At 46.2% G+C, this 23,747-nt stretch overlaps 1 protein-coding gene across 1 annotated transcript in view; it reads right to left on the bottom strand.

Moving 5' to 3' along the window:
* T265_13642 (hypothetical protein) overlaps positions 1 to 22,462 on the bottom strand; it is a gene marked incomplete at both ends in the record, with an annotated part of 85,339 nt that extends 62,877 nt beyond the window's left edge. The window contains 3 exons of the mRNA XM_009169863.1: positions 1,572 to 1,710; positions 6,390 to 6,519; positions 22,301 to 22,462. Of these exons, the coding sequence (XP_009168127.1) occupies positions 1,572 to 1,710; positions 6,390 to 6,519; positions 22,301 to 22,461 (430 nt within the window). The remainder of the gene's footprint in view (positions 1 to 1,571; positions 1,711 to 6,389; positions 6,520 to 22,300) is intronic.
* Between the last annotated feature and the right edge of the window lie 1,285 nt (positions 22,463 to 23,747).

Genomic DNA, 23,747 nt, shown 5'->3' with positions numbered 1-23,747 from the left:
TCTGACATGGCGTACCGTTGACCTCCTACACATCCGGCGTCTGATAAGCATCGTCATCTGGACTGGTTCGTGTGAAGACGTAGATAGGATTGGTTTGATCCTGAGATGGAGCGAATAATGGAGAGTGAAATGAATGCAGTGCCAACAGATTGAATAGTAACACGTTCTAAACACTTGGACAGCGTGATAAACTAGGGAAAACAATTTGGCACACCAATCATGACCTCATAAGACGTTGGAGTATGAGTTGCACTGAACGCATCCACCGTCTTCCTACGTTCTTTGGTCCATTTCCGCAGAGTCACATGTTCTCCGTCTGCCTGTTCGCGTTCCTTCAAAACAGATTTTCAAGACAGAATAAATGGAACAGCACATTCCCCCACTAGTTCGAATTCCTCTCCTGAGGTTGGAACGTGCTACGGGTTAGATATCAATCTATGCATGCAGATGTATTTAAGCAAACGTATCAGGAAGCTTGTGTGCATAGGCCTTACTTAGCTACGCTGACTTTTGTCAAAGCTCCTATAAAAATAGTTTTTGTGGTTTAGTATACACATTGTGTGCCAACATACCTTGGTTCAGCTGTAGAAAGTCTTCTACAAGTGACAATACACGGTTGTTTGCAGTGTCCTTAGCCCATTTCCCAATATCGATAGCACTCATCCTTTTTATCGCCCGACGCATACTGTTCTTCGATCATTCAAGTTCTGTTCGCGTTCCTTGGTCTTTGTGGTGCTTCACAAGCTTAACTAAACAAAACCCTCAGCGGGAAGCATCTGGTTTTTGTCAAGGGGGAGGCGAGGTGACTCAGTGGTTAGAGCGCGAATTTACTGACCGGTAGTTCGGTGGTTCGAACCCGACCTCTACCTCTCGGCCTCCCCTGTCTAGGCTTGGGCATGCTGGCGATATCCCAGCCCTCGCGCTTTCTTCGGGTGGCATGGCAGCTAGGCACCGGAAGGGTTTTTTAATCTTTTCGTCAAGGACAAGCACTGTAAGATCATGGATATCGTTCTGCTCGTAAATTAAGTTTTATTGCACGAGGATAGTGCACGGTGAAGAGATACGCCTGCTGGTCACACACCAGTAGCACTGTTAAATTGCACCGACGGAATGTTGTGTGATCACAATGTAGGCCGGAGGGAAAAAAGGTCGCTCCAAGCGAACGCGCTGAGTTGCAGACGCCTCCAACTGAAATTCTGTCTACCAGTTTCATCAGGGTTATTCTGCACAAGATTTGGTTAGTAGTTCAGCTAGCGCTACACGAAGTTTACGATACAAGCCCATGGACAAATTTTAACCATAAAGTGACGGATATAACTGGCCAGCATGTTGCAGTTTGCGTACTTAAACACATTGCACATAAACCCAAATGAGTCAGTGGATGCGACAATGGCTGTGCGTTTGTATGACCTGGGACAGATATCCTTATGGCGTAGTCGCGCCCTCAATGGCGCTCGTGCTATTGCCTTCAATGCATAGCTCCTTTTCCACCCCTCACTTGACAGCCCACAGACAGTGCTGGATTCATGCATCAATCTGTCATCTCCAGCCCGCAATGCGCGGCTACCTACTCCCCTCCCCCAAATCATCGGTGAACGAAACTGCGGCAGCTACAACCACTGTACAACGAGTACACGGATATTGCAGCTGTTGACGATGACGCTGATTCTGAGATAGACTGTCCGTCCCGGACTTGACAATCCATGTATTCTAGCAATGAAGTACTCCTTTGCCGCGAGGAAAACATTCGCTGGGACGCGAAATTTCCTTCCGAAGAGTCAGTCGGGGAAAGAAGAAATTCCGGAAACGATTTATTCGCCCAGACGAAGCATCGCAATGGAATTTGCATGCAATGACGACTCAGTTGAACTGTAATTGTAATCCGTCAGATGTAACCACATAATGTAATTTCCCCAGTAAATTTTTCTTTTTGCAATTCCCAGTTGACTCTGGCTGAGCAGAGGAGGAAAATTCGCACTGGTCCCGATAACTGGTCCAGATATTACAGGAGTTGATAACCATCACGCATGCCGTAACTCAGTGGGGCGTTTCTTTGACCTCTTGCAAGTCAAAATGTCGCGGAATATTACGCCTTTGGGTATATCGGTTGGCCAGCATCCAACACAAGCCCAACACGCGAGGACAGACAGACACACTTTATCTAGGCAGTTCGATTAGGAAACGAAGGAATACTTGCCAGTGGAATCGGCTGTCACATGCGAAAAGAATCACGTGGACCAAAACAAGGAAGGCACAAAATGTCACTGAAATCAGTTTGGCCATACCCACCCACCCATCGGGAAGATGTTTCGTTATTCCACAAAGGTAAGACAGTGCCTTATTACAGCAATGATTCAGATCCAAAGAAAATAAAAACGGGTTCGAAATCCCAATGGTGTGTAGGGACGTCCGAACTCTGGCGGACGCAACACAGCTGTAATTGTGCCTTGATAATTCCGAATCACGCAACCAGCTTATGAACCCTTTATGTCCGTACTGTTAAAAAAGCCCCATAGACCGTGGGGGGCAACCAGTTTTAGGTTAGACGCGTTGCTTCACTGTTTCAAATGTGCGATTACATTACAGGAAGTGGCCATAAGTATAAACTGATAGGTTCAAACAACACTGCGATGGCATCGAGATAAACTGATTGCACATAGGACAACTTGGGGGTGCCCATTCTCTGCACAATGCTCTCAGCTTCAAAACTTTTACAAGTGGAGTAAAACTTTCTACGCTAAAATGTCGCATTTTGTTGAGTATATGCTCAAACAAAAAAACCGTCCTAATCCACGTTAATATTTTGCAGGTCACCAAATAATAAAATAATAATCGTTCAGCTGTAGCACCCTTTCGGTGCCTAGCTGCTATGCCACCCGAAGGAGGCACGATGGCTGGGATACTGCCAGGTCGCCCAAGCCTAGACAGGGGAAGTCGAAGTCGGGTTCGAACCATGGAACTTCCGGTCAGTAAATTCGCGCTCTAACCACTTGAGACATCTCGACCTCACCAAATTTCATTGTTCACTGAAGCAACCATGCCTCTGGCTGAAAACTCTTGTGGGATAAGATCCCAGCACCGCTGAGACCTCAGTATGCCTAAATGGGGATTAATAGCTTGGATTGGTACTCTCAACTCAACTGCCCGATTGCTTTAGTAAATCAGGGACACGTCATAACTTTCGAAAATTCAATTCCATTGTGCGAATACTGAGCGCCGCAGTGTAGCTGCTATACATGGGGAGCATGTATTCGCAGGTAGACGACTGCGACGCGGACGTATGAGCAGAACCAAACAAGCATAAAAGTTTATCCAAATGGGGTTTACACAGCCTTGGGTTAGCGTACAAGTCCGAGCAGGAAATAAAAATGACCAAGGGGGAGTCATGTTGGTCAGGAGCCTCCTACAAACCAAACAGGACGAAACGGCGAAAGGATAATAACGTTAGCGACCTCAGGTGCGTTTGACCCAGTAAATCTTTGTGGATGGAATCGACGGCGCATGTTTTAGTCGACCCGTGTAAATGTATTAATTAGTCTGAACGGGTGGCCTCAGAAACTTGTTTAGTCACGTACTCAGATAACCCTGCCAATCGGAATGAGTTGTCCTCATACAATTCCGAGACTGTGGGGTTGAACATGATTGTGCGGTGTAGCGTTATGACATAGAGGCCTAATCCATGTGGATGTGGGGGTATCAATCCGAGCGCCAGTAGACGAGTATATGATGAGTAATCCAATATCAGCGACATCAAACAACGACCGAGTTCTCTGTTGACCCCATACGTGGATGGAGTTACACGTCAGCAGAGTTCATCATATCGGATTAGATGAAAACATACAGTGAACGTTTAAGGAAACAAGCGGAGCAGGTAAAGTCATTAGACCTAAACGACAGCCGAAGCGTTTCATCACCGTCACAGATATTGAAACGAGTATTGATAATCTTCATCTCTTTACAACCTCTTTTCATTTAAAAGCTCTAGGTTGGAGAAAAGAGTGAGCAGCAAAGAAAATCTGCTTTCTTCAGGCACCCATGAAGTGTATATACATTTAAGCGACCATTATCGTCGGGAGGGGAGGGTAAATCAATTCACTGATGTACACCGTCGATACAAAACCTTTAAGGAAGGAAAAGTGTTGGAGCAAGACGTTTGACAAACTCAACTGGAAAATGAGCACAAAAGTGGTGATTTTGTACTTCCAATGCCGAAAGGATTGAGACGTTTTCGGGAGGTGGGTGGGATCAGATATTTCGACTAAGTGTACGCTTCTCCTGGCAACATACCTTCCCCCAACATCGGCGAAAAAGCATGAAATTCAGCTGGAGAAAAGAAGAACTCAACGCAATTTTTCAACTAATTAGCATAATTGCAGTGTACGAACAAATCTGGAATGACAACAGGACTAAACAGAACCGGTAAACGCACTCGAACTAACAAAACGCAATACTAAACACCAACGTCAATCCAAATAAAAAAGGAATGCGTCCTATAGGTAGAGTTACGCACGGAGGGACCGCGTGACACGCGCGATGCCATAATCACATGACTGTCTGTTGGCTGATCGACTCGATACAAGGTGCGCAGCTAGGAGACAGACACACTAGTGACTGAAATCCAGCCCACTTGGTAAGTTAGAATGACAGGCAATAATGATCGCCTAGAAAGTTGGTAGGTATTTCTAATAAAATAAGCGTAGTGTGGTAACAACGACTTTCAGCCTGCCAGGAATAAAAGCAAACGATCTTCGCGTAACCAAACAAGGCGCGCCAGATCGGTATAAGCACAAGTGACAGTGTCAGTCACTCACTATAAATAGGACTTCTATGAAAAGGCTCTACGGGAATCTCTCTATAGGAGGTCACTTTTTTCTGACCACTCCACTGGAAACCGATCATCCCTCATTATTCTCGAACAAGGATGATTTCTGCTGGCGAGAAAGAAAGAACGCGAGAGGAAGAGGTTGGTAAGATCCATAGACAAGGGCCACTGAGGGGGTACCCAGTTCGGAACTCATTTCTAGTCATAGGCTGCAAAGTCGCCAAACCTGATTGCACAGTTGAACTGCGTTCAGTTCCGGTTTCCATAAAAATGAATCAATTGAGAGTTGATTGCTCATTTCAGCAACAGGACGGCAAAGGCTTGAGTCAGTTCGCAAAACTCGATTGGTACACATATGGGTTACGAAACCGACAGGTAAAGTTACGGGTTCTCCACGTAAATCGAACCGGCTAAAACACTGGTTTGTTGCATAGCTACTGGGAATAGTTTTCAAAAACAACAAACACTAAGAAAGCAACACTGACAGGTTGCCGAGGACCATTACGAATAGACCAAACCAAATAGAGTTCGGACTACGGACAATACGACAGCTGCAACTTGTATTTTTTTTTAAATACTACCCCCATTCTCTGAGAAACAGTGCTCGAAATAACATAACATCTCGTTGTGTGGACGCGCAAGCTAACCAGGTGGAGTTCTGCGCCAAAGTTAGGAAACTTTAGTTGTATCTGAATGCTTTAGATACTTTTTGTTTGTTTATGGTGTACTTGAAGTCGGTAAAAAGATCACGGGCGAACAAATCGCTTTTAGGATCTCGTCCTCAAGTTACTATCTATGTCTGTCCATGATTTGAACATTGTCCACCAACGTGGTGACAACAATGCTGGTTCCACAACCAATGTGATCCAGCAACAGTAAGAAACTTTGTATAACGACAGATTTGTTTGCCTACTTTTTACCTCTCTTGTCCCACGTCGACAGAAATGCACAGAAAGCGGATGTGGCGGAGGCGTCTTCGAAAGGTCCTGAGATATTCGCTTAGCTAACCACCGGACTGTGATCGAGTCAAGTGGTATGGAAAGTGTGTTCCACAGAAAATAAGGGGGTCTTATTCAAGCTGTGCTTTGAGAAACGGTGCTACGGGTCCGATGCATTGCACCGAGACGGATGAGAAAAAAGTGGCTCACGTAAACTCGATTGAAAGAGTAATCGGAAACGGGTGCTCAGTAGAAAAAACTATTCATCTGCCTGTTTCGTACACTCCACCAGTGCGAAGTCAGTGACTGATGTTCCATCGGTCGTTTAGAACTGGTGCATGGACCAGCACAAATGGCATTCCAGCCAGGTGGCCATCAAAAATTGAATAAGCGCAGTCCACAGAACGTAAAAAATGTGACTACTACATTTGAGCCTATTCTGTGCCTTTAGACCTGCCGATTCATCTAAGTGGATAAAAGAAAGGAAACCGGTTGGTATCGAGACAACGCAGAAAAATAGGGTTCTGAGAAAAAAATGTTCTACGCAACGCGCCTAAGACCCGAGAATTGTATCTAGGCTTAGAGCGAGAGAGAGAGCTGAAAAACGACAACCATAAATCGAAACTTACCAAACCAGCTCCATAGTCGGAAATTTTATGACCTGCTTCCAACAAAAAGCCACCAGAGGCGAGTAGAATTTGTCTGTCCAAAGGTATACCGATCTTTTTTTCCGCCAAAAGGTCTCGCAAATTGGAAACTCTGGACAAAAGGATGATAGCAAGTAAAGTATCGTGTCAAACTGCGCGGGATGGGAATGGTATGATCGAGATGAACAACCTCAAGCAAATCCAAGAATATGTGGTAACTATTCGCCATTTTATCACTAGAGTACTCTTATGTCTTGTTTTCAGCTCCAGAATTTTCAGAAGTAAAGACTTGAAGCTACCGAACGGAAGTTCCGTAGTTTCCGTTCAATTTTGGCTTCTCAAATGCTCGTGTCTGGGGTAGGACAACCTGGCAATAACTCCGTCTTCCTGCACACTTGGGTTTGTGTGACTGCTATGCAGCGAAAGGTTGAGATAGCTGGACAACTGTAGACAAATTGTGAACTTCATTACAGGCTTGAACACCTTTAAACTAATGCCCAGATCGCAATGTGAGTTTTTCCGATGAGCCTAAAATTCGTATCTTAAAGCGCACTTTCTGTTCGTCCTAGATTCACTTGTGTCTCGAGTTTCAAGAGATACCGAACTTCTCCTCTTCTTACTTTTAATCAGATTGCACGAATATTTATTTGGGTATCTGGCCTATAGTCAAAACAACAAAACGGGCCGAAGACGGCACTGACAGACGTCAATCAGGCAGTGGCATCGCGAATCGCGAATGAAGCTCAAATGACTGTGTTCTAAACAACCAAGTTGGTACAACAGCTGTTCGGTGTACGCAAGATGGCAGCGAACCATACGTGCACTTGGAATGCTCCTTTCAGGATCCTTAACTGCAAACTATGCTTACTTTTAGAACATTTGAACTTCCAAGTCGGGGAGCGGGGCATGCTTTGGAGGCATTCTTATGAGTGAAAACTTTAGAAGGCACGATTTCGTCATGATTTTCAACCCTTGATCTAACGGGCAGGGGGAACTCCACTGTGCTGAAGGGAACGATGGCTCTCAAGGGGGAGTTGTCGCTAGTTACCGGGAGAAATTGTAACGATGCAGAGTCACCACCAATGCAGCTCAACTAGTACAAACCTGAGACTGGAGAGCCTCATAGTACCGTTTGGAAAAGACATACCTAAGGAGCGTCATACGCTCAGCCGTGCGACGTGCCTAAAAAACGAACACTGCGTATAGCCAGCAGCTAAATGAATGTCTCGGAACCAGCTAGTCCGGTACAGAACGAACGGAGCTTACTGCACAACATCCACCCACGAGTATCTGGTTTAGAGTACAACTCATGAAAATACTCTAATGAGTATGTCTGAATAAAACTCTTTCACGAGGTTTGGCATTTAGTTGATGCACAACATTCCAAAATACCATATCCATTAATCAACGGTTTTTAATTACATTTGGATGGCCTCCATGCGCCTGATTTTTAGGAACCACCCGTGAGTTTAGGAGGTTTAGAACTCCAACTTGAAAAGGTCCCAAATTTACGGGAAAAGTACGATTTTTCTGTGTCCCAAAGTTAACAGATGATGTGGCCGGGTAAAACGTAGCGTAGCCAAACCACTCAAACCATACAGAGAGAGTGATGCTCAAAAGAAGTTTGTGCACGAGTTTCATGCGAATTTCTCACATGTCAGTTAGGAAACCCATCTAACCAAACCTTTTGAGACTTCAGGAAACGGCTAATATTTCTGCGATATGACCCATAGGTTTGTAGTTTTGGTCATGTCCCCTACACAATCGTAACCCACGTGCGCCATTTTAGTGCCACATTGGGTTATCAACGGCAATCAACAGAAGCATACATACACATACACACACAGTTTGCCAAAACATGCATGGGAGCCTTTCGGCATCGGTATGCACATGGAAGTAGTTTGGATGTTTTGAACACTTATCTGGTCATTTAATTTACTTGACTATTCAACGGAAAGCATTTTGCGACCTAATCAGACCACACAATTGGCTAAGGAGGGCACGTCTATTTTATGTTTCGATAGATCGTTACAGTCAGGACTATTGCGCAGTTGTATATAGCCTGGATGAATTTGCCCGTTTGGGATCACATGAAGTTGAAACATCTCAAAAATACGGTCTAAAGCGTTTGTCTCTCAGAGAGTGAAGTCCTAGTTGTTGATCACCCATCCCAGCAGTTGTACGCGACGTCTGATACCTAGATGTTTTGACTCGCCCAGCTGCTAAAATGGGTACTCTAGTCAACCCTGTCATCTCGAGTATTGTCTTTCCAAGGCTTACTCAAGTCGCTTTCTTAGACATGCACAGCGATCAACTTACCATCCATGACAAATCAACAAACTGGTGTTTCCAGCACTAGTACACAGGATGGCTTGAAAGTGCGGGTGACTGAATTTCACACCATACACCAACCGCAATTTGACTCCTACCGGTAAAATGAAGTCAGCTGGCACCGAACGACTGACAGGCTTACTGTCGTACGTACCAAGGCGTGATAAGATGATAGAAAGACCCCAGTGAAACGGCCAAGTAAGGCTTTATGCTCAAATCCTCATAGGACTGTGCAACCCACTTTCATGTACGCACTACTGATGAACGGCCTATGTGCATTTTTGGCGAATAGTGTACATGGACATGGTGAGCGCCATCCGCCCAGGGATGACCTAGTTATTTATATCCGAAAGCCGTGTGATGCGACAAAGCGGCTGATGGTGGGCGCAACCGACGGTCGCAGAGACCGGGATGCGATGGTGTCCTGTAAATAGGTCAATGGTGCGTGTGGACAAACACACAGACACGCACACACGCATACACCACCGGTTGTGTAAGGCTGGTTTGTCAGCCTGAGAATGGACCGAGATGGAAAACTAGCCGCAACAATGAATTTCAGATCGGGTGGTTTAAAACCACACTACAAGTGAGGATGCTCCTGGACACCATCGTTCGTCATCGCTTTTATTCTTATTCCGTATACGGTAAAGGGAGCGGGAGCTTAAGATACCAAGGAAAGCACTTGGGTGTACTTATCCTCTGCTTCAGCTAGGGAATTGTGTATTTGACGTTAGCAAACAGAAGCCAATCTCATTCCGAATTTTGAACTTCAAACCACTGCAGCTTTCCGAGTTTGAGCTGACTCCCAGAAACTAACATTGAGAATATCGGAGTAATTCAGCTGTAGCATCCTTCCGGTGCCTAACTGCCATGCTACCCGAAGGTTGCACGAGGAGTAGGATACTGCCAGGTCGCCCAAGCCTAGACAGGGGAAGTCGAGAGGAAGAGGTGGGGTTCGAACCACAGACCTTCCGTTCAGTAAGTTTGTGCTCTAACCACTTGGGCCATCTCGGCATCTTGCTCAAATGGAGAACGATGACGTAGTAAGCGCTCTTGTCCAGATATTTGCATCAGGACACTTTTTCGGGTTGCACACTGAATTAGACAATCTATGTTTTGCAGAAGCGTGTCCAACGCATAGTTTGGCGGATTTTGCAGAGGCTTTCCGGATGCCCACAATCGGTCGATATTTCGGCCGGAGGTGAAGGGCTTAGAAAGTATCAGAACTACATAAAATCATACCAAGTCGATGTACGCTAGCTAGGAGGCATTCTGGCAGCCAAATCTGCATTTCTCAGTAGACTCCATAGTTTGCGTGCTGGGTTGTGAAACAACCTGTTAAACTACGCTGGCATCAGAACACGACTTTGACAAGCGATATCAAAACAATCCAGATATCGTTATTGCGACAACCGTGGATGGAATGGACTATCCTTTGATCATCAGTCGGAAATTAAACATATGTACTCTTTGAACAAACTGAAATAAAAGTACAGATATATGAAAACGTTCGCGAAAAAAATCACAACCATTGCATCCAGTGAGTTTGGTGACATGTTCCAACTTTTCGACCCTAAACCTTTACAAATAGGCTTGCTGGTGTGGATAACCCACGCATGTTTCAATCCCAGTTCAGAGCAGACACCAACGAAGTGTTAATATCGTACGCATCGGTTGTGGAGAAAGTTTCCACTGGTTTCCATTAGATCGAGATCACGAATTTGAGTCCAGTGCTTTCATACAGGCGAACAAGCCAACTCCTGATGGGCTGAGGGGAGGGATCTGCTGCATTGTCTTGCGAAATAATTCACCCTCTTGCTTATTAATAGCAAAGAGCGGTAACCCGCCAGAGTAGTGGACATTAACCCGTATTGTCAACCATTTAGTTGGTCATGGATCCAACTGAGGGTGTCTAAGAACCAAAATACAGTGCATCGGCTACCAGACGAATATACAGAACGCATAAACCTGTAAAATACTATTTTTCAAACGCACAGCCTATCGCGTTCGAAATTTATCGAACCAGGACTAGTTTAATTCAGAACAATCACAGTGAGTAAGTGATAGCATCGATGAAGGAAAAATTCCTCGCCAATAAACCAGACACCCCAATATAACATCAGTACAACACCCATACAAGGTAAATCACATTCGGTAGGATAGTGTTGATTGGCACTGCTCTTACATCAGATGAATTCAGCGAATAAGCGGCACTGGATGGCACCGGAAACTCTGAAGAATACACTCTCACACTGGGGCAATGAATACTGGAAAAGTGGTACAGGAAAAGAGATGTAGTGGTTCCCATCAGACAGCGCATCAAAAGAGGACTTGCGCTCTCTCGTGTTGATTTTGGACCGGATATCCAAGCGCAACCGATGAGTCGTGAGGTATTCCGGTACGCTTGGTGTGCTTAAGTTCAGAAGCTTAACAGTGAGTTGACTTCTCTACTGAAGCATGGTTAAGGGCACGTTATCCACATGGACTAAGAGTACAACTGTAAGGTGATACTATGAGTAATCTACGGACCTAGAGTACTCCAGGTTGTGATCGATCAGCTATTGGACTAGCTGAACGCTGAAACAATTAGCCAGCGCTAGTTAAACAACAGACGGAGCGAAGTCATAACAAATCACAGCAACCAATTGGAGCTCCACCATAAAGAGAAAATTGGAATGCTCACATTCGAACTAGAGCTTGAGATTCCTGTGTGGAGCACCTAAGACGTCGCTTTTGAGACGGAAGACAGTTTAAGGTGACATGGAGGGCAGGCCCTAGAATACCCACGTTGCTGAAGCCATCGTACAAACGGGGCACTGAGAGGAGTAGCCGGCGCGAGGACACGCTCAATGCGGTTGTGCTCTGGTAGTGGAGTTCATACAGCTGTGGCATACCTGTGCACCTAGAACACATTACACAAAATAGCAGCCTATGGAGGTTTAGATTATACTGGAATACCATTGAATGCATTTGATCTAAGGGTGCTTCATGATCATCTTCCACATTTGGTTTTTTCGCGTCAGTTCAAGTTAAGGAATATTTCCATCACGTTTAGGCTGACCAAAAATCACTTTATTCTATCCGCAATCAATGTATACTGAAAGTAAGAGGTCCTAAGCTTTGTCGCGGTATAATGGACCACTTTGGTGGGCACAGAATGGAGTGATCGGAATCAGTCACAATCCGAAAGTTTAAGCGTAATCAGGTGACAAATTGAAGGGCGTCGCCTACACTATTGTGGATGGTTCTGTATGAACGAGCCCAGTAGTAGTTTTCATGCTACGGGAAATATCAGAGTGGTGGATTTTGCGTTTAATCCAGTTAGTAACCAATCCTGCTATATTCATTTGGGTGATAGGGTACGGTAAGTCAGAATGTGACTAATCTACACCATGGTCATAGAAAAAGTTGATGGACAGGCAATAGGCTACCAACTTTTCTGTTAAAATGGGAAATGGAATAGCGAAACACTGGGGAAAAAGCTCTGGAGCAAGAGCTCCATCGACTATGTAGTTGGCTCAAGCCTTTAGTCAAGGACCACACTCAAGCCTACGGTGGATAATTCGTGTACCCATCAGCAAAGCATCGTAAAATCTGTGAAAAATACACATTGTTGCACAAAACCCCTAACATACATCTGAATAACATTACAACAACCGACTATAATACAGAGGCAAGCAAACGATTAAACTGACTAACGCCCAATACAGGGAATACAGAGGAGGAACGTATCTAGTATCAAGAGAGTACATACTTTTGCGTCCATAAAGACGGATCCAAATGGACAAGCTGTCCTCTGTCCATCAAGAACACATACATATTAAAGGCTGCAAGATAGGGAAAACACAGTGTGAGGGTGCGGATTCAAGAGCAGTCAGGAAGTCAATGAATGTGCATCATCATTACCACCAACCTCAGATGTAAATCACGTACGTGTTGAACACTGGTTATAGTTACCAGAGTTTCGTTCGCCAAAGAACTGGGAAGATAAGGGTAGATTGTGCACATTGGAGGAAGTAGCCAATTAAATTAAGCCCAGGAGTGATAGTGAACTTTCACTGAGATCGGGAGAGAAGATATGCATTGGAAGTAGCAGTTTAGAAACATGCGCCCGGCCGGTCATGTCTAACAGTGTCTCTAGCCACAGACACTGCCATAGGCGGATGGCCAAGAAAGATGGCCGTCGGTTGCTTGAAATAGTGTTGATGTTCAAGCATCTGTCAGAGTGGAAATGTGACTGACTCATCCTCTTGCAGGACGGGACACAGCTTGGCTTCACGAGTCTATCTCTGTGTTTTTAGTCAACATTCGACATATGAGACACCACGATGAAACCACAGAGCACTTTTGACAGCGCAGTCCAAGGGTAATGTCACGAAAGTTTTCAGTGTTTGCGTACCCCAATGAAGGATGATTGTTGGTGTAACCTCATTCTGCGGACAGTTGATCATCATCCCACATATCACTAACAAGTTATGTTAGGTAGGTAACCAGAGATTCTCCGCTGGATGCAAACCATCCCATCATGAGGCCTTTTAGAATAATAGTTATCGTCCAGCTGTAACGCCCTTTCTGTGCCCAGTTGCCATGTCCCCCGGGAGACGCACAAGGGCTGAGATAATAACAGGTTGCTCAAGCCTATACAAGAGCAGTCGAGATGTCGGGAAGGTATACCAACAAAAGACCTTTCGGTCAGCAAGTTCGCACCTTAAATACAGAACCATTTCCTTCAGGCTAAGCAACAGCTTGGCTCTGTCAATTCCGGTTCGATCAAATCGGTCTCACAGTATTCTGGTCCGAAGCAAAACAAAGGCCCAGGGAAGAGACTACCTTCACAATGTTCGTCTGCGTGGAGAGCTAAAACTTTCCGACAAGCTCCAATGCTGCATTCGTGGGTTCGTGCTATGAAACGGCAGCTGAGCTGAACTTACTGGGTCATGGCTGGTTTGATCGCTTGGTGCTAGCCGACATTCCAATCAGTGTCATTTACAATCAAGTCCAGTCTTCCACGGTGCATCTAGATCATGCATCCGACTTTATCAAGCGATTTCTAGTTGTTTTTCGATCCGGTCTCGGTCAGTGGAGGACGAGCAGTCCTCCACCTCCTGCCGGGTGCTACGCCGGTCTTCCGTCAAAAGTAACCAATCCCGTACGCTTCCCTCCCACTGGTAGATGCCGAACTTCAACGGCTGGAACAACAAGGCGTTCTGTCCCCTGTATCCTACTCCGCCTGGGCAGCGCCATTTGTCGTGGTGAAGAAACCCAACAATGACATCCGCATATGGGCCGTTTCTTAACCAGTCTGTGTCTGGCTCTCCAGCAGCACCATTATCCACTACCAGTGCCCGATGATCTATTCACTGTTCTGAACAGTGGAAAGTTCTTCACGAAAATCGACCGTGCTGAAGTGTATCTTCAAGTTGGAACCGCACCAGAATCACACCCACTATTGAAAATCAACACACACCGCGGGCTACATCGACGCACCTGTTTCCCGTTTGGCTTCAAGACTGCCACAGAAATTTTCCAGCAGTTGATGGACACCATCCTTTCTGGCATTCAGGGTGTGGTCGCATACCTGATGGTTGCTGTTTTACTCAAAGAGCTTCCTGGTCGGATTACTGCTTGCAAAAGAACTTTCGGACAGCTCCTCGTACACCTTCACGCGTGAACAACTATACATACATACACATACAAAGAGCGTATTATATTCACCAAACTTGTAGGACACACTGAACACGAACGAAGTACTCGAGAGAATCGAACGGACTTTCGAAATCAAGGTACACAGGTCTGTAGGGTGTCTATACGCATACTGTCTGTTACGCGGAGATGTGATCTAAGCAACAACCTCCCGGAATCCCGCTTCATGCTCTCGTGTCCCGCCTACACGCGCTCGCACAAGACGAAGTGACTCAGTTACAACGATGGTTAACATAATACCTTCGTGATTGCCACATTCAGTGGCAGCACTTTTCCCAAAAACAGACACTACTACCGATTCATTCCAGTTGGATGAGACGGTATGTTTTACTTATGTAGAGGCAAATAAATCAGATAGGCACCTACTGAGGTTTCATTTCTATCCATACACTGAGCACGAGGAGTTCGTCGGGCCAAGCAGTACCGTGGCGTTTCAGGGTGAAAAGGGACAAATTCAGTCAATTCATTTTAAGATGACCGTACATTCATCTTTTCCACCAAGGTGAGGTCGGCATCTGTATACCCCAGATCAACAACGTTTGGGCCAGTTACCATCTGAGAACTAGGGTTTTCAGAATTCCCAGCTTCCGTCCCACGATCCTCTCCGTCACGAAATAAAACAGCTATAGAGGAAGTGAGTATCCTCGTAGGATGCCACTTTTCTGTGGGTAGGCCCCAAACTGTTACAAGGCAATAAGTCTGAGAACACAGAGAATGCAGTATCTTCACAAACTCCTGAACTACTCGCCACTTAACAGGCGTGCTAACGAGAACAGAATAATCAACAGAGGCGGAAATAAAAACCCACAAATACTGAATGTTGTTTACCAATACGCATAACGTCGTTCTGACACCTGAACACGTGTGAAAACATATCGGGTCGAAAAACCGCCTGGTGACCTAAGATTAATGACTCACGGCTTACTATAAGACTCTACGTCAAGCTGAAGTTTAGTAAAGCTGATTCCTCGTGAAACATGGTGCGGGACACTTTTTTAAGCGGACATCATCCGCAAGCTGGGTCAGTTTGCCTCACCGAAAAAGGCAAATAAACAAGACAAACACTGACTAACGAGTACTTTTATTCGTGAACAATAAATGAGAGCTCTGTCGCGTTCGAGAGAATCTAGCCAGCGATAAACTCTCGAAGCCGAGTGGATTCTGGAGTGGCCTTTCTGGTTTCGAACATAGATCTAGTACTCGACCGAGCAGCACCAGGTGGCCTTGGGAATCGTTATTCGAAATTTCGAGTTCAGTGACTGAAAAGTACGTCTTCACTGAAGAACGTTGAGCTCGAGATAGCTCCGTGATCAGGCCACGAACATACTGACTGGTAGGTTTGTGGTTCGAATCCAGCACTGGCGTCTCGACTGTCGCTGTCTAGGCTTGGGCAAGCTGAAAGTACCTTGGTCCTGGTAATTCTCTCGGGTGGCGTGGTAGCTAGGCAGTGAAAGGGTTATTATTATTGCAGGCCACCTGCTACCCCTAATCCAGAATCTTGGCCTTCAACCGTAAAGATGGAGCCACCTTTCAGCCTCAAAAGTGTCCGAATGTATTTATTTACTCAAGCGTCATCGTGCTGCTGATCCCAACGACCTTCCACCTGTTCTTTTTAAGGACGGCGGTGAACTCCTCAGCCAGTGCCTGTCTAGCCCATTTGGGTCTATTTGGGAAAAAGAGACCGTCCCAGACAACTGGGGTGAATCGATGGTGGTGCCCATTTTCAGAGTACTCGTAGTGAATGTAGTAACTCCAGAGGTGTTAGTTTAACGCTTGTTGTGACAAGGCTTCTGGCGTCACTGATTTTTCGTGGTCTTACGGTGGTCCACAAGCCTTGACTGGTGAGAATCCAGCGGGATTTCGGCCGGGTAGAGGCTGAATTGACCACATTTTTACAGTTCGTCAGGCGTAAGAGCAACGCCACATGTACAAACGACTCACAATCTTGGTATTCCTTGACTTCGAGGGTGCGTTTGATTCTGTCAACCGATCAGTGCTGTTAACTACATTTGCTCAACAGGGTATGCCCCAAAAGTTTGTAGAAATAATCCGATCTCTATATTCACATATTTCTGGGTAGATGAGAGTGTATGGTAAGCTCTCTAAAAGCTTCCCTACAGAAAGTGGTGGCGGACAAAGATGTCCAGTCTCTTCATTCCAACTTCGTCATTGATGAAATAATAAGGCGAACACTGAACGGTCTTCAAAGTCCGGTGTTCAAATTGTTGCTGGTGAGAACCTTGTCGATCTGGAGTACGCTTTGGAGACCAAAGCGAAGCACAATCCCTGTTGAACGAACTGATCACCATCATACCATCTTTTGGCATGTGTCTTGCACTTTCAAAGCGCAAAGTCATGCTTCAGAATCACATACCTCGGCAGTTGTATTACCTCTGACGGAACTGTGTCTAATGAAGTCAGTGCAAGAATCTTAAAAGCTCGAATCACGTTTGCTATTTGCGTCACTTGTGGTATCAAAAAGGCATCTTACTAGACCTTAAGGATCGTGAGTACCAGGCTACATTAAGGACTGTGTTGTTGTATGGGTGCGAGACACGGCCTCCGTGGACAGATGATGGGGCGTCTTCAGGTTTTCGACCACCGACGCTGCAGAAGGGTGGCTGGTTTTGGATGGCCTCAGCGTGTTAGTAACGAGGTCATTAGAAAACGGGTATTCGGTTGTGCTGCAGGTACTTCAATCCGGGAAACCATCCAGCGCCGCCGATTACTATGGCTCGGTCATGTGCTACGAATGTCGAAACAGCGTATACCGAGACGAGTGTTGTTCTCCGTGCCTCTTCCAGGATGTCGCTGATCTCGAGGTGGACAGCACATGACCTGGCGGAAAGGCGTGAAAGAGATCACGAAGAGTTTGGGTATTGTACGCCTTTCAGGATGGGGTCTCTATGACCCCACCTGTGCTTGGCTGGAGACGCTGTAAAAAAATAGCAGCTAATCGATGTCAGTGGCGTTCGTGCTGTCAGTTTCTTTCCAGGTTGTCTGATTGAGCTGTAAGAGATGTAAGCAACGCAGAATGTTTGACATAAGCCAGCACGAGGTCCCCTCCCTCGCTCGTCGGATTAGTAGAACCTTAAGGTATCACGTGTATTCCTCAACTTTTCCGATTCTTTCACCTTCCGAGCCCACCCGAATTTCCGGTCGGCAGGCGCAGCAATTTTAACTTGACATCTGGCTATCCACCGAGATGGTAAGTAAGCAAGATTAGCTGAAACCCTCCGAGATTCATGCAACGTCACTGTTTTATCTAATGTTCAGTACATGAGTGAACGTGGTTGAAATATGAAATATGCTGAATTCCCGTGCATCAAGAAATCATGGAGGTGTCACAATCCAATGTGAACTAAAAGCCAATAGTAGATGATTCACATTAATCCATTTGAACTCAGTACCCATGAGGCGTCTAAATCTCCCCCAAAAGCACGGAGAAAGCGGTGTGGCATGAGTGCATGACCGGAATTCACACGTATTCCAAAAATGAGTCGGCAATTTATCTGTCATTTGTATTTGATGGAGGTTGATCGATTCGGCTTAGCAGCTGACCGGTCGCTGGGGGCCAGATTTGGGAGTTAATACGGCGCGATATTTGCGGTTGGCACACAGGCGATCCACATGCTCACTGCTATCCGTTCAGCTGCAACACGCTTCCGGGGCCTGGCTTCTGCGCCACCCGGAGGAAGCACGAGGGCTGGGTTACTGTCAGGTTAATAATAATAAATAATCGTTCAGCTGTAGCACACTTTCGGTGTCTAGCTGCCATGCCACACGAAGGAGGCATGAGGGCTGGGATACTGTCAGGTTTTCCCAAGCTTGACAAGGGAAGTCGAGAGGAAGAGGTTGTATTCGAACTGCCTTCCGTATTCACTAAAGTATTCAGGATCCTGGCAAACAGCTTTCAACCCGCCGTAAAAGAGCATTCAGAGTGCCATGAGTACTGTCGTTGATTAGGCATAGTCTATCGGGGTGTGAGCCAGATGAATTACAGACATGAGTACTTCGTTGATTAGGCATAGTCAATCGGGGTGTGAGCCAGATGAATTACAGAGACAACTATCAACTGGAACCCAGTTAAGCAAAGTTCATTCTGCTCGGCGACTTAGGTCACCAATACATGTTGCATCCAGAGCCAGCTGGTGTCTATGACAACTGTTGTTCGAAGTATTCAGCCCACCGACCCAGGTGTCCTTCTTTATTCAAGACGGTCACTCCTTTCCGATCCTTGATGGTTTCGCTCACAGGTGGTTTCCGGGGACCGGTCGCACGGATCAACTGGAATAATCTTCGGGCGTTATCAGCTTCCTGGGCCTTTTTCACTTCTTTGGCTTTGTGTCCACAACACTTGACAGTCGGCTCGTACGCTCACTTTCACGACGTCCGATAATTCGGCGCATCCAGTTATGTTTGGGACTGAGCGGGATATTTCTCCAAGATTTAAGGAGTGTCGACGTTCGGTCTGATATCCAATGCTTGAGTGAGCCTGTTGGTGCCGTGCCACAGACACTAAGCAAAAAGGTGGCAATCTTGTCCCAATATGAGTTCGCATTAGATGGTGGAGCCTTTTGAAGAGACTCTAGAAGACGATTCCGGTAAGTGTCTCTAACAACCAGATCTGCCAGTCTCTTAGTTGCCAAGCTATTTGTCCGCACCTTACGCGGCCCATATAAGCGCAGAGAGAAGCGACGCCGTGTGTGGTCGGAATCCACAAACGTGTTCCAAAACGACCGGGAGTCCGTTTTTGAGCCGCGCCATCGGTAACTGATTACAAGGTTGTCGATTTGAGTTTGTGGCCGGTATACCGTTGGAGTACACCATGTGGCCAGACGACTTCGGCTATTTCGGAAGTTCGTACTGCATAAAAGCAGCCTGCGATCAGCACACAGCCGAAACGATCCTTCCCCATTTTCCATACGTACCGAGTCCTATCCATGTGGTCCCCCTAATTGAGTCTCAGACACGCTGAGCGCGCCCACTTGTGCATTCAGGTCTCCGTCAATCACCACGATATCTGAGCTTTCAGCTCGCCGCAGCAGGAGATTCAGGGCATCGTAAACCTGTCTTTGATGGCGTCGGAGCTGGGGCATAAGCGGGCACGACAAACAGACAGCGATCAGCTTCCCGCCTGCGAAACTCCTTCACAGACGTTGCCAGACGAACCGCACAGGGGCGAAAATCACCAGGTATCCGCCCACTGACTCAGAACGATACCGAATCCTGCACATCTCACTGCAGAAGACTCTGAATCACAAGAGGTGCGCAGCCGGAAGCGAGTGGAGAATGATGGGGTGGTTAGCTCATCCATCGTACTTGCACCTTGAGTTCTTGTTTCTGAGACACATCACACATCAATGCCAAGCAAGTGTGGTGTGAGTGCAAGAGCAGTTTGATGCCCTGCTTGCTTCAGAAGGCGGCCAAATAGATTGTATTGACGCTTGAAAATTAACTTAGAAATACCTGAGGATGTCTGCACCATGTGACGAGCAGATGCTGCACCCAAAACCGATGCAAGATGAACGGAGTCACAATCCTAAGTGCTGGACCTACAAGGAGAGAGTTATTAATGGGGCGGAGAGAAGGGGAGGAAAAAGTATGTGAAAGAGAAAGAAGGGAGGCGTCAGCAGTAGCCTGTTTCCGCTTACCCGCCCTGCTGTATGCAGTCAGTAAGGCGACCCGGCTGATGGCGCCACGCGACGGCCGCTGTGACATAAGTGTTGTTATTTGTAAGTGTCATGGCTGTACGTGGGCTGAGATACTAGCAGGGCGCCCAAACCTAGACAGGAGGACGATTAGGGTCCTCAACCAAAAATTTTGGCTCAAAAGCCTAACCGCAAGGCAGCGGTGTTTGGTGGGAAATGCAAATGCATTACCATTTCCCTTGACGGTTTGAGGAAGATAGATCCCTCGATAAGACAGGATCATCGGCTGGTGGACCAAAAGTTGACATCACAACCAAGTGCACATAGGGCTGAGGTAATGGTGGAGAAATATTCATCAGCACCACGCTTCCGCTTTTTCTCATCCCACACGGTATCTCCACCCACACCCGAGAGTATGCTGACGTATATTGCAGTATCTCGGCGCTCCGGAACAGGGATTAGGTCAGGTGTGATGAAGAACGTCGAAGTAGATGCCCTCCACACCCCCAAAGCAGTGCATCCTAATCGATGGAGACGTTTTCATAGTTCCTTTGCAACCCGAATATGACGAGCACATCTGGCGTCATGCATGATCAAGCAGGACACCTCAATTTTGGATCTTTGTTTGAGCGGTAGGGTGACCCCACAGGTTCACGAGCTGATAGACAGGATCAAGGCTTTTGCCAAAGTTTCCGGGCTGGTTGTATTCTTGTCGTTCAGCGGCTGCCGTTCACCTGAAAGACGCAAGTAAAAGAGGGGTGTAGCACTGCTCTTTAAGATGCCAGCGAAGAGCAGCATGACTGCTGCTGCGGGGACTCGCATAAATAAATGTCTAATACTTCTTTGAAATTGGTTCTAGGTGAATCGTGGGCAGCCGTCGAAGGAATGTTATTCCACTCAGCTACCTCCTGAAATGGGAGAACATTTGCCCGATGAAAGCGTGTACTCTGGGCTTGAAAGTATTCCTACTATAACCCCACCCTGCGTTTGACAGCTTGATGAGAAAACTTGACACACCAGAGCACTAACAGTATAAAAAAACTTATTCTCCCCAGGCTTCCCTGGACCTCAGCTTTAACGAAACGGTTGGAACATTGCCGCAGGCATCTGGTGATCAGGCGTCACTGCTCCTCATCCGTTAAACGTGCCCCCATTTGCTTAAGAAAGAATGACAGTTTTCTCTATTTTGCTGGCATTTTCAATCGTACTTCTGTACTTTGTTGTCTACGGTATGCCGAAACACCATCATGGCTGCAAAAGTATTCTTGTCAATCTCAGACATCACTGCATCACCAGGCTGCCTACGAATTCCAAACCAACTCGATGACATTCGACATTCATTGTCTTGTTTGGGCGCTTTGGTAGCAATAACTAACCAGACTGACGTAATGGCGCGGCGCCGTGCAAACTTATCATGAGCTATGAGCCATAATTCGCCAAACACACTGCCTACCATGAGCTCAGACAAGGTGTCCAAAATGGGGCTGACTGAAATTTTAACTCTCACTGCTTTTGATGGTATTCTAAAATTCGCTCGCTATGTAGATTGCTGCATACCATTTAAGTGCTCGGTGGCGCACGCCATATACCACCTCAGTATATGCCCCAAAGTTCGCCTCGTAGAACTGGAACGCATCATCACTCCAGGCACACCAAAAGTTATATTTGGAACCCCACGCGCCTGCGTGCAGAACTAACGCAACGGCCCGATTCCGTCATTCAGAAATGTTGCCGGTCCGACTTCCACTGGCTTGAGGTGCTGACATCCTTCTAATGAGCATTGTTGACAGAACTCTGTGCTTTCTGGCCATCCGCGAAAAATGAACGTGAACACGATAGCTAATCATGAAAGCCATTGATATTGATCAAAAAACGGGACTGTTCTAAGACAGAAGCATGGGAGCCTCCGGAGGCCAAGTGGGCATGATGAGGTGAGCAACATTGTCCACTGGGCCTCGTAAAATCTATGCTGGATGCGAGTATTACAAATATGTTGCTCCTGCCACCTTGTTTAAACTAACTGACCTTCAAAATTACCAAGCACCGCCGATTCGTACGTAACAACCTGTAAACTGATAAAACGCAAAACCAAAATTTTGATTAGTTGAACGGTCTACAGTGTTTTTGACACCCGGATTAAATTTTACATTATTACTGATGCAAAGCACACCGACGTGGATAATTGAATAACCTTTGGATCCGTCTTACTCTTTCAGTGTAACTGATAAGAAGATCTGATTCATAAATTTTCGGCAAGACGTCGCTTGCGCCGCTCGACCTGCATCATCATCATCATCATCATCATCATCATCATCATCATCATCATCATCATCGTCATCATCATCAAGGAGAGCAACATCAGTGCTGCCACTGATGCTTCACTGCTGACCTGTATACAGTATACTTTTTGAAGAAGCTGTGATGCATTGTGCGAAGTGAGCGCTACTGCTCATAACTGTAAATGAGTTTCCCTATCAGGTACTCGCGCGTGTTCATGAGGTAGTGTGGCCCTCGTTGATCGTTTTAATGCGGGTTTCAAAGGATCTGCCGAACAGAATACATAACCTAATCCAACAGCCAGCGATGGTTATTTTATCATCGTAACCTTAGCGACTTCTCGTATCTGCTTGACAAGCCTCTACGTACGCCAATGAGTACAAGGCCTCAATCATGCATGATGGCCTATCGGCTCTTGCTCAACACTCTCGTATGTCTTCACGAGTCTCTATGTCTGTACCCGAAAACTGTATGATCAACATTGGTACAGTATTTTTAATTAATTGATCCGCCTGTGAAATAGTATAACGTAAGTTAGTGGGGCTCTATATAGGGGCTCCAGTCGAAGGCCTGCGTCGCTGGCTTAAGTTTGTTTCAATCGCAGCGTAGACCCAGAGAAATCCTCCTATGAACCCAAAACATCAATCATACCACAGTATGAAATGCTGTTTCATGTTTGTGCGAATAAACCCACCGAAGGTACATAGTGTGATGTTCCTGAAGGAGTTCATTTTTAGAAGCTTATGGCCCTTTTTCTTAGGCTGTGGTTGCACCATTCAGAGGTTACCTCATCATCCAAACATGCAACACAACCATGCATCTCCGGTGTTTCTCCGATGTCTCGTGCGGAAATCTTTGAAGCACAGGTTCCTCCATATTCGCCCAACGTCCTTGTGCAGCATCCAATATTAGACAGCAATGCACCTCCACAGTTGATATGCTAATTCTCACATTATTTCTCCATACTCCAATTGTCCTCATCTGGTGGTCCATGGACTGAGGTGAAAAAATTTTGATGCTGCTTGCTTGGTTGATTTTACAAGGGTTACCCAGGAAAAATAGCGTGCATTTGATTCACTTTACGCTTTTATAAGGCTGACGGTGCTAAGCGTTGCACACTGTGCGTTAGTAGTGGCATGTGATAACAAATATGTCAATTAGGATTCCCTCGAACGCCGTGCGAATAATAGTTCGTTTTAGGAAACGTGCCACACGTAGATGGAAAAACGAAAAGCGTGCTCTTGGTTTGCCTGTGTAAGATTGGACTGCCAAATATAACCGGACATGTTATGTATGCGTGGCTTAGCGACTGAGAGGGGAGTCCCTAGCAAGGAGTGGGCGGGGAAAGATCCTTAATTTTGTTACTCGTGTCAGCTCA

This window comes from Opisthorchis viverrini (genome assembly GCF_000715545.1).
Source record: "Opisthorchis viverrini unplaced genomic scaffold opera_v5_89, whole genome shotgun sequence".
In the NCBI taxonomy this organism is placed as follows: domain Eukaryota; kingdom Metazoa; phylum Platyhelminthes; class Trematoda; order Opisthorchiida; family Opisthorchiidae; genus Opisthorchis; species Opisthorchis viverrini.
This window is presented reverse-complemented; position numbering and strand designations above follow the sequence as displayed.